The 12,245-nt window shown below is 38.2% G+C and overlaps 1 protein-coding gene across 1 annotated transcript in view; it reads left to right on the plus strand.

The window, feature by feature from the left end:
* Nucleotides 1–1,342: 1,342 nt before the first annotated feature.
* The window catches only part of LOC108648058 (sialic acid-binding Ig-like lectin 12), a 31,327-nt gene continuing 20,424 nt past the window's right edge, over nucleotides 1,343–12,245 (plus strand). The window contains exons 1-2 of the mRNA XM_031906629.1: nucleotides 1,343–1,558; nucleotides 5,633–5,799. Coding sequence (XP_031762489.1) covers nucleotides 5,724–5,799 — 76 coding nt within the window. The 5' untranslated portion in view covers nucleotides 1,343–1,558; nucleotides 5,633–5,723. The remainder of the gene's footprint in view (nucleotides 1,559–5,632; nucleotides 5,800–12,245) is intronic.

Consider the following 12,245-nt stretch of genomic DNA (forward strand, 5'->3'; position numbering starts at 1 on the left):
TACAGGAGTTGTTGGGTTAGACAATAACTATACAGATAAGAAAATATCAGTGACCCCCATTCTTTAACTCATATAAATGACAAACAAAAATGCACATTCAGTGCCTGAGACTGGAGACCAGATCTATCCTGTGTGTCATTCACTATGAAATATACCCAGCGAAACACAGGTTTAAGACTTAGAACCTTATTTATAAACAACCAAAACAGTCACATCTATTCCATTTGGTCTAAAACACATTTTGTTTACTAGAAAGGAAAATTACCCTAAAATATTTCATATTGCATACTGCATCACTTGCAGTGCAGACTGTCTGTACATGGACATTTCTATTTGCATTTATCAGGTTTGGGGAAGTGAATCTGACACTTTAGTAAAAAAAACTTCTTTAAAGTGTCGATGAGAAGTATATTGGATGCCCACCGCTATCCCCTATAGGTGTGAACAGAAAATTCTGCTTTAGCCTTTTAACTGTCAACCAGCTCAGTTAACTAATTGAGTAAAATAATTTTACTTTCTATAAATCACTGAGAAAGAAGGAATTTAAAAAGTAGAAGTAACTACAGTATATAGCAATAAAATGCCCCATGTAGCTTCTATCTAAAGAGTGCAACACAATAAATTGCCACCATTTTTCTACCATGTGAGTCTCTTTCATCAGTTATAGGAAATTCAGAGTCTTCCTGCTCATTTATATAGTAATCATGGTTGTATCTTTCCCATATGGCTGCTGATCACTATTGTAAGTGTTATAATTGTGTTGCTAGATATGTTGCATAGATATCACACACCATACTGAAATACTTCATTTTTCATTCAGGGAAACAAACATCTCAGACAAAGGAAATCACAGCCATTGCTGGGGATTGTTATTCAAATAAAACCATACCAACATGATGCAGCCGCACATACAAGAGACTAGACATCAAGGCCGATGTACAGGGGCAGAAGCCACATTCTTTGATCAATTTACTTAATTGTATTTCTGCCCCATTAAACATATGATAAACTTTCAATTTTCACTGTTCTTAGAAGTAGTATTTGCAAACAGGATTTGAGTTCAGCATGCTCTTAATTGTGCACATAATGTGGGGGTTTCAATGCGACACCAGCATCAGGTGGGCAGAAAGGTAAATAAAAAGTAATATCAAGGTGCAGATACAGTCGCATTAGCATTATATATATCAATAGCAAAAGTGGAAGCCCAGGACTGAAACCTGAAATGTAGTGTGAATCTGTATCTGTAGAGACACCAACGAGCAAATTTTCCTTCAGATTCTTTCTTGACTTTTTAGCAGAAACAGATTGTGTGATAAACACGACCACAGAGATAACTGCCCAACTTCCGCTTTTACATTAAGCCGCCCGTACATAGCGGGGAGCACAAGTCTGAGAATCTCATTTGGGGGCAGAGAAGCAGGAGAATAAGGAGAGAAGAGCAGAGGAGACATAAATGAGATACATAAATAGAATGTAATGCAAGAGGAGAGAAGAGCATCATGTCAGGAGAGAGAGGAGAAACAATGAGAGAAAGAGAAGAATCCTTCCATGGAACAGGGTAACGTGCAAATTGTCTCTCTCTGGTTTAGCCAAATGGGTTTTACACTCAGTACAATGTTCATTTGTTCCCCCCTATTGTACAGACTGGGTCTGAGAAAGTGCTGGAAGCTTTTGACTTTTCCCAAAAATTGTAAGGGATGAGTAACATTCATGGGACACTTTTTCTTGCTTTTTTGTGGGCAAATACTGTAAGGCTGAATAGTCCCAGTGTTTTTGTGCTCCGGTCTGTAGGGAAGGCTAATAAAGACAATAGCTACTATTGTATTCCTAGAACATAATTGTGTTGCTCTTCATTTTTCTTTATATTTTATAGGGTCAGTAATGGAACTAGGATGTTGTAATAGTGAAGAGTCGTTATACAGTTTAATTTGGGTATTTAGATTAAATAATGTTGTAACCATATTGTTACTATAACACAATGGGACCACACCCTAAACCTGCATCTTTTTACTATTAATATACTTAAAAAACTTATTGGGGTTAGTTTTAGCTTCTGCCACAATGAGCTCCTCATTTTCAATCTTTGCCTTCCGGATTGCTGTTTTACAACACTTGTTATAGTGTTTATATTCATTAAAGGCAGCTTGTGTCCCCTCTGACTATGAATGTGTAGTACAGGTGCACAGAGTAGTAACTGCCCAACTTAGATCAATAATGGATGTTGTAAAAGTGAAGAGTCATTATACAGTTTAATTTGCCCTATTGTACATACTGGGACTTTGCAACAGTCTGTAAAATCACAGACTGGGTTTGGCCAGTTTTAGAAATCATAGTAAAGTTGTTTGTTGGAGATACAGACTGCGTGCATATAAACCTTTGTGCATTATATAATTAATTCCCTACATTACAGAACTATTTGGCATTGTGCAAGATGTGTTATCTTTTTCTTTTTATTTTTTTTTTTATTTTCCATTAAAGTTTTACAAACAATCCAATTCTTAAGTAGCAAAGTTGTGATTCCTATTCAAGATCACAATAACATGTTAGTTACAAATATAACGGTAAAGCTTCTACAAGTTTTATTTACTTGTGTTGTGCAAATTTCAAAAGAAACATTAACCCGTCTGTAGTCAGTGAAAAGCTTATGCATAGAGACTTGGGTTTTTGGAACGTAAAAGGGGGGACAGTTCCAGGCAAAGAAAATGCATAATATTTAGCAAGAGACAGAGAGAGAGATAAGAGAAAAGATTAGAACATATGATATACAGTATGTACACGCGTACATGGTTGGGCAGGGTCCTCTCAGTTTGGGAGTATTGTTAACCATTTAGTATTAGAGTCCTGCTGTGGCAGTTTAGATATATGAAAGCCAAGGCCGCCAGGTGGCCCAGTGATTCCTCAAATTAAAGAATGTCCTCCATTTCTAAAAACCATTCAGGAATTATAGGTAGCAATGTAGATTTCCATTTGCGACAAATTAAACGTTTAGCTGCACTGAGGGCAAACTGAATTAATGATTTCTTATGGGAAGGAGTGGAAAGAACATTGTGGTGAAGAAGAATCGCTGCCCGGTCTTTATCAATCCCTACGTTTATTATGTATATGTAATGTATATTATTTTAGTCCAGATTTTCTAAATGTGGTATCTTTTTTCTTATTTCCTACACACCAACACGCCCTTGTATACTAAGGTCTCCAGCCACCTTTCAGCAGTTCAGTGTAAAAATGAAACTGGGTAAAATAGACAGACTGCGCAAAATAAAAAAATATTTCTAATATAGTTAGTTAGGCAAAAATGTAATCTATAAAGGCTGGAGTGGGCAGATGTCTAACATAATAGCCAGAACACTACTTCCTCGTAATGATCAGTATTTTGCGATTTTTTCGCAAAAATCGCAAAAAATACGAAAAAGTCGCAAAATGTTCGTTTCCAATCCGATTTTTTCCTATTCGGAATTCGGATTCGTGGATTGATAAATCAGCCCCTATGAGTCAGCTTCCTGCTGATTGGCTCAGATCCACAATCCTAAGGGGGGGGAGTGAGTTCTTAGCATTCTTGAGGGAGAGGGGAGAAGGAGAGGGGAGAGAGCTGCGTGTCTCTGGCACAGAAAAACAGACACAACAAATCTTTTGACAGGGAACTCAGTGCAGCGTTTCTGTAAGTGCTTATGGCTGTATTTACATAGACCTTTCTGATAAAGCTTGTGTAACCCTTTCTTGGCACACTCATTTATTTTGGGCTGTATACTTGCTTAAAACAGGAAATTGGTCCCCTTTGCAAATAAAAGGTACTGGGAACTGGGATTTTAGCGCAGTGCCTCTACCTAGTGGACACTGAGGAGCACACCTCAAGGGGATTTCCACTAGGAAATAATCACACAAAGTTTGCAGCAAATATCAAACTTTGGGTTTAGCCACTACTGGCTCAGTCTCTCTGAGGATTCAGTTCAACTCTCCACTCCTGGAGGAAATACCCTTTTCCAGTTCAGTCCTGGCAAAGTCCCTTCCCCAGAGCTCTTTCAGTTTCCCCAGGTAGCGCTACCTGCCCCAAAGTACCACTCCCTTTGGAATAGGCAGTTGCTACCATGTAGCAGTCCCAGAGAAACACCTGTCCTCACCCAGGGGACACACACAGGGGACACACACAGAGACTGTTAATACCTTTCCCTCAGTTGGATCACTCACTGGGGATCCGCAGGGGGTAAAGGCATCTAACCGCAGTGTAGCAGATCTCTCCTCAAAACCTGGCACTCAAATGATAAGCAGAGCTCCCCTCAGCCTTCACACAGTCACTGCTTACTGGATCTCTCTGTCTCAACTCTGGCAAAACAACAGGAGCTCCCTTTATAAACTGCTGGGCCCCTAATTTTTGGCTCCAAACCTAGGCACACCTTCTCTCTCCCAACAGTGCACTGGGGCATCCAGCCAATCGGGTTTCTCCCCAGTCTGTAGCTGGGTGGGATCATGTCAGAGAAACAGGGAAAAGAGTTCTCTGATCCCCTACACTTACTTAGTTTTAACCTTTCTTTCTCCTTTAAGGTGGCCATACACGTAGCAATTTCGATCTTTGTTCAGGGCTGAATTGTTAGATATGGAGGCAGAAACAATAGAAATTCTACCTCCACCTGCCGATTCAGCCCTGAACTTAGATTTTGCTCGGGCGCCTTCAATGGCCCTGATCAAAATCTTTTAATGATAACCAGATTGGGTGCTCTAATGGGAAATCATGAGTGTAAACAGTTTCATTTTAAAGCCCAGCTCAATCATATCTAAGCATAGCATAAACAGGAGAGGACAAGAAAAAATGAAGTCAGTGTACTAAACTTAAATAATAATACTGTACTTTATAATGTTTTAAATTGTACGGACCCCAAGATTTGGCCCCTTAGACTGGGTTTCCCCCTTTTGGGACAGGCAATATAGAGGGTGGCCTCGTGGGAATAGGACGCCTGTGAGTGGTCCTAATTGTTTGTGTAAAAAGAGAAGTTCCCTAAACCAGTTAGGCAGCAACCACTAGGTGGCAGTGTGCTGTTGTATAAAAAATGAAGCCACACTATTTTGGAGGTCTTTCTTCCTGGGACTTCCCCTCTTCTAGAGGTGAGATAAAGGACTAGCTAGACAATTCAGCCAGATAAGTTAATAGTCACTCTAGGAGTGATAGGGGTAGATAGGGTATATAGTTGGGCAGTTGGAAGCCCCAACAGGAGGTCAGTGAGGTTATCACCTCGTGGCATTAATAGCCACAGATCAGGGACCTAAAGTGGTAAGTTCAGGTCATAGTGTATTCCCTTAGAGGGGAGATTATCTGGAGGGAGAGAATCCCCAGGACTGTATAAAGGAAAAGAAACCTGAATCTGCTTGTAATGCTATTGAACCCTGTTTGATTGAATAAAAAAGTTCAGTTGTTAAGCATCAACCTGCAGTCTCCTGGTGAATCACTATCCTGGCGGATCTGCAACACCCGGGTAAGCAGCACCCACGGAACAACAGGGTCCTGGGAGTTACAGGGAGTCGCCAGACTGAGGCCTACAAATTATACCATAGCAAATGTAGTACACACAGCTCAAAAACACTTATAGCCAACACTCAAGGGTGTGCTACAAAATCATAAATGTAATCTATTCATACACAGATAAAGAAGGATTTAATGATGCATTCAGCTCAGCAATTTGTGATCTAGATCGAATCTGCCCTTTGATCACCTTCCATCAATAAACATCAGGATGCGGCACATACAGCCTCAGATTTGCCAACATGGATTTGTGGTTCTGTTCTTTCTCTTGTCCTTGTCTGGGAAGGGTGAGTATGAGCCCCTGTGTGTGCCTTAATATATATATGGCTAAACGTATATTGAAGCAGTAGAATTCTTAATGAATTGCATAAGTGAGTGTAGGACTGGCCAGAAGGGATGACTTTGACGTAGTTGGCCAGCTTGAAGTATATTGCAATGTACGGACAAACAATCCCTGTTTTGCTTAAAGGGGAGGGCATTTCTTAGTAGCTTAATGCACAGAATGTCTTAATGTCCTATATATATTGATAATGGGTGAGTGCAGAGGGGCTCTTGTTGTTGTCTATGTGTATTTTGTGGTCACAGCCTCATTGCACCCCCGCCTAATGGTTTAAAATTTAGTGGTTGAGCACAACTTTACCCTTTTTTGCTATATATATATATATATATATATACAGGTATGGGATCCCTTATCCGGAAACCCATTATCCAGAAAGCTCCAAATTACAGAAAGCCTATCTCCCATAGACTCCATTTTAATCAAATAATTCAGAATTTGAAAACTGATTTCCTTTTTCTCTGTAGCAATTAAACAGTACCTTGTAACTGACCCCAACTAAGATATAAATCATCCTTGTTGGAGGCAAAACAATCCTATTGGGGTTAATTAATGTTTTAATGATTTTTTAGTAGACTTAAGATATGGAGATCCAAATTACGGAAAAACCCCTTATCCGGAATACCCTTGGTCCTGAGCATTCTGCATAACGGGTCCTATACCTGTATATATATATGAAATGTGTTCCTGTAGGTGGAATTGTATTTAATATACAGGAGTCAAAATAGAAAATGCAGGTGTGGCATCATGGGACACCATGCTTAAGGGCCATATTTCATTATAGGCACCTAAAAGCCCTTGCCTAAAATGGCATAGACTTTTCTACACATGTATTGATTGGTGACGGAGGGTGGGCAGTTGGAGTCCTGGTGCTTATGGCAGTGCTGGGATAAAATGCAGCCCTGCCCTCCTTACTTTTCTAACGAGGGGATGTAGGACTAAATGGGAAAATTGTACAAAGATTAAAAATAAAGAGTACAAAGAAAGAAAGTTGAACTGATCTGACCAAGCATACAAAGGAACAGGGATTGTGCACTTGCATAGATACTAATAAAACAGAGGACCAGGGATTGTGCATTGGCTGAACTCCTCTCTTTTGTATGCTTGTTAAAAAAAAATATTAGACATTTACTACACTAAAAATGTAACTCTAACACTGCATTGAACCGGGATACAAGTTTATTGCCGATGCCAAGTGAATGGCCTCAAATCAGGTGTAGAAACATCACCGGCATGCACTCAACGAACTCCAGGACAGCGGTTGTAAAACTTCAAAAAGGCTTTATTCAAAGATCCAGACCTGACGCGTTTCGTGCGTTGCCACACGTAATCATAGGTACAAAGTCAGTAGTGAACTGATACAGGTTTAAAAAGCATGTGTAGATGACATCACTCCTGATGTCACTTCCTATTTTCCTTATTACATTTTAATAAAGTTTCTTTGTATTATCAAAACAATGAGAACCGATGAACAAAGCATTGAATTACACAAATCTCATTTTTTCTATCCACCTTAGTGTTATCTTTAGGTTACATTATTTGTTCTCTACAGGAAAGGAAGAAAAAAAAAATATTACATAAATCTCTTAAATTAGGATTTTTGCTCATTTACAATAAAATAACAAAGTGTAGTTACAAAAAAAAGGCATATATTACTGTGAAAAGAACATACACTCCACATTTTTGTAGATTAATAATGGCAATCATAATTTAAACATAATAAAAGAATATATATCTATTGCTTTTTTTCATCATACCCATAAATACAGTATGAACAAATTACCAAATTACCAAATATACTTGTCACGAGAAATATCAATTTCATATCGAGTTGTGTGCAGTGACAGGCAAGCAACTCAGACAGCTAAAAATAATAATAATAAAAAAAAAAAAGAAAAATCAGCAGTTATTCAACAATGAAACTAAACTCAACTGAGTGCTTCCAAATAGGAAAAAAAATACATTGTTCTAAGCTAAACAGCCCACTAAGCGATGGAAATGGAACTGATGAAAAGACTCTGGAATGGAAGTTTTAGCATTTAAGAAAAAAAAATCTTAGAGGGTTGCTAGTTGTTAAGGCATATTCGTGGCAGGATGTTGGACTTGAACAAAAAGAGAAAAAAAAAAAACAACTAAAACAAAAAGCTTATAAAGTTTAAACCTGTTTGCTGGCAGGATTAGGACATGCCCTCCGGCAGCAGAAGGGTCACTTAGGCAGAATTGTCTCCATTTTTATTACTGAACACGAATGTGCACAAAGGCTAAACTTCAAGAAAGCTGCAATAATGCTTCGAGAGTTGGAATGGTTGCTGGTGCATAAAAGTATCCCCTTCCCTCCCCACCCCCTCGCTCAACCCCACAGTTCTATAAAAAATAACTAAAAAAAAAAGGGGAAGTAAAGTGAGAAAAAAAGAAAAAGAAAAAAGGGGAAATAAAATGAAAAAAAAAAAGAAAAAAGGGGAAGTAAAATGAGAAAAAAGAAAAAAAAATAAGAGAAAAAAGGGGAAATATAATGAGAAAGAAAAAAAAAAGAAAAAAGGGGAAGTAAAATGAAAAAAAAAAAGAAAAAAGGGGAAGTAAAATGAGAAAAAAGAAAAAAATAAGAGAAAAAAGGGGAAATATAATGAGAAAGAAAAAAAAAAGAAAAAAGGGGAAGTAAGATGAAAAAAAAAAGAAAAAAGGGGAAGTAAAATGAGAAAAAAGAAAAAAATAAGAGAAAAAAGGGGAAATATAATGAGAAAGAAAAAAAAAGAAAAAAGGGGAAGTAAAATGAGAAAAAAAGAAGAAAAAAGGGGAAGTAAAATGAGAAAAAAGAAAAAAAAAGGGGGGGGGGAACAGGAGGAAAGAGGAACAGTAAAGACCCTTGTGAAATAAAGGGACTCCATTACAATTATATATGACAGCTTAAATGCCAAGTGAATGGAACATAAGTCTGCGAATAGAATGTGTATGGTGGCAAAAACCCAACGCATAACATCCAGCAGATTATGGGTTAGAAGAGAAATAATAATATTAAGTGGAGAGAACAGGAGAAGCTAGGAAACATCAGACTAGGTTACAATATCAAGATAACTGATTAGATTTGCCTCAGTTATAAGGGTACTATAGATGTCTGGACATGGGTACAAGTGGAGGCAGATTTGCAAACACTCAATTTTTTCTCAATGTTTATATATAACTTACTAAAGCTACTCATATCTCAGAACCATCTAAAAATGAATGCACTGTATATGCTGAATGGAACACCCTGGATAAGTTTACACAAATTATTTTTTCAGGTTTAGATCCCCTGTCAGATACATTTTTGCATTTTTGCTTATTTACCTTTACATGTTCAAGTCTCTTTTGAATACCCTCCCGAGTGACCCACGCGTCAGTAGCTAAATTACTAGAACTGGGTATATTAAAAGGGAAGCCTTCATTATCTGGCTCCTCAGATGTATAGACAGATGGAAAAAGAATATCTGCTTTTTCCCCGTTCTCATCAACCATCCGACCCCCCCCCCCATTGATAATAAAGTTCCCACCCCTTCTTGCTTCATTTTTTTTACCATTTACGTATTCAAAAAATAATTTTGGATTCCTTTTACCCCTAGCTGCAATATCCCTTTCCATCTCTATTTTAGCTGCCGGGTAGCTTTTTGTATGCTTTATTGCCTTCCTTGTTTTCTGTCTTATTTACTACAGGACACACAGGGTGATTATTCAGTCAAAGTTAGACCTGAATAGAGCAGGGAAAATAGGATCTAGACCAGTGATCCCCAACCAATAGCTCGAGGGCAACATGTTGCTCCCCAACCCCTTGGCTGTTGCTCTCAGTGCCCCCAAACCAGGGAGTTATTTTTGAATTCCTGACTTGGGGGCAAGTTTTGGTTGAATAAAAACAAGATTTCCTACCAAATAAAGCCCCTGTAAGCTGATAGGGTGCATAGAGGCTCCCTAATAACCAATCACAGCCCTTATTTGGCTCCTCCATGAACTTTTATGGTGCTTGTGTTGCTCCCCAAGTCTTTTTACATTTGATTGTGGCTCACAAGTAAAAAAGGTTGGGGACCCCTGATCTAAAGAAACAGAATTTAGCAAAGCATGAAACTAAACACCATGGGGCCCATTTAATAAACCCTTATTAAGTATTTTGAGATAAATTCATATTTTTTCTAACTTATAGAACATTTTGTAATGTCCACGATAATTTTCGTGACTATTAGGTAGAACTGTCTGTCTGCTCCAAACTACCAAGTTGCAATGCTTTTCTAAAGTTATTGTTTTTTTTCCAAATTTGTGAAATTTTTTAAAAATCGCTTCAAAGCTTCAAGTCTATAGTATCTTATCTCCTACAGGTCATAAGGTAACCAAATAAAACACCCTAAATATGAACACCAGGGGTTTGATGCCCAATATGTATAGGTTTACCTAAGTATGTGGCATGTAGGGGCCCCAATGGGAACATATCCCCATATGTACTGTCATTTCTGTAATTTCAGCTCCTGCAAAATCAACACATTTACATCATTATATGTGGGATAAAGCTACAAAAAGTACACTCACCCCAGAAAGCCATATATTTGTGGAAAGTACACATTCCCCTGAATTTAAAATGGGTACCCATGTCTCTCTACTCCAAAGTACCAAGCTGCAAAGCTTTCCTAAATTTGGCAATTTTGATGACATTTCCAAAAATCCCCTCAAAGCTTCCACTTTGCAGCATCATATCTCCCACATAGCATTAGGTACCAAGATAAAACACTGGAGTTCAAAATTTGAACGCCAGGGGTCCACTGAACAGTTTGATGCCCAATATGTATAGGTTTCCCTAAGTATGTGGCATGTAGGGGCCCCAATGGGAACATACCCCCATATGTACTATCATTTCTGTCATTTACATGCTTTATGTGGGATAATGCTACAAAATAGTACGCTCACCACAGGTAGCTATATATATTTTTGGAAAGTACACATTCCCCTGAATCTAAAATGGGTACCCATGTCTTTCTACTCCAAAGTACCAAGCAGCAAAGCTTTCCAAAGTTTGGTGATTTTTATGACATTTCCAAAAATCACCTTAAAACTTCCACTATGCAGCATCTTATTTTCTACAGGTCATTAGGTACCAAGATAAAACACCCTAAATATGAACCCCAGAGGTCTACTGAACAGTTTGATGCCCACTGTACATAGGTTTATCAAAGCACATGGCACTTAGAGTTTTATGAGGGGTAGAAGTTGCAGAAATGTAGGGTGACCCCTAAAAGCCATATATTTTTGGAAAGTACACATTCTGACAAATCCAACAAGGGTAAAGAGTCCTTTCTACACCAAAGTACCAATCTGCAAAGCTTTTCTAAAATTAGTGGTTTTTATGACATTTCAGAAAATCGCATAAAAAATGTTGCAATTTGACGCATTTATCTCACACAATTTCTTGCGTACAAAGGCAAATCACCCCAAATAGGAACACCTATGGTCTACTGAACAGTTTGATGCCCAATATGCATAGATATACCAAAGTCTGCGGTATGTACTGAACCCAAAACAAAAATAGCGCATATGCATTTCTCGCCTGCCAGCTCAGCTTTTGCATACAGAGCCCCCTGTCAGCTGTAACACTCCCTAACTATACAGAGACCCCCAGAATACCATATATTTTTGGAAAGTACACATTCTGACAAATCCAACATGGGTAAAGAGTCCTTTCTACACCAAAGTACCAATCTGCAAAGGTTTCCTAAAGTTAATGGTTTTTATGACTTTTCTGAAAAAGGCCTTAAAGTGTTGCAATTTGCTACATTTATCTTACAACATATCTTACATATAATGACACATCACCCTAAATATGAATGCCAGCGGTCTACTGAACAGTTTTATGCCCAATATGCAAAGATTTACCAAAGTATGTGGTGTACAGAGACACCCAAATGAAAATAGTGCATAGGAATTTTCTCAGCTGCCAACTTAATTTCTGCAAAAAAAAGCCCAATGACCGTGATTTATGTGCCGTAACCCCCCCTAACTGTACAGAAAAACCCAGAAAACCATATATTTTTGGAAAGTAAACATTCTGACAAATCCAACATGGGTAAAGAGTCCTTTCTACATCAAAGTACCAATCTGCAAAGCTTTCCTAAATTTATTGTTTTTTATGAAATTTCAGAAAAATCGCATAAAAATGTTGCAATTTGCCGCATTTATCTCACACAATTTCTTGCGTACAAAGGCAAATCACCCCAAATAGGAACACCTAAGGTCTACTGAACAGTTTCATGCCCAATATGCATAGATATACTGTCTGTGGTATGTACTGAACCCAAAACGAAAATAGCGCATATGGATTTCTCACCTGCCAGCTCAGCTTTTGCATACAGAGCCCCCTGTCAGCGGATTATGTGCTGTAACACC

The sequence above is a fragment of the Xenopus tropicalis genome, chromosome 7 (genome assembly GCF_000004195.4).
Source record: "Xenopus tropicalis strain Nigerian chromosome 7, UCB_Xtro_10.0, whole genome shotgun sequence".
Classification (NCBI taxonomy): Eukaryota; Metazoa; Chordata; class Amphibia; order Anura; family Pipidae; genus Xenopus; species Xenopus tropicalis.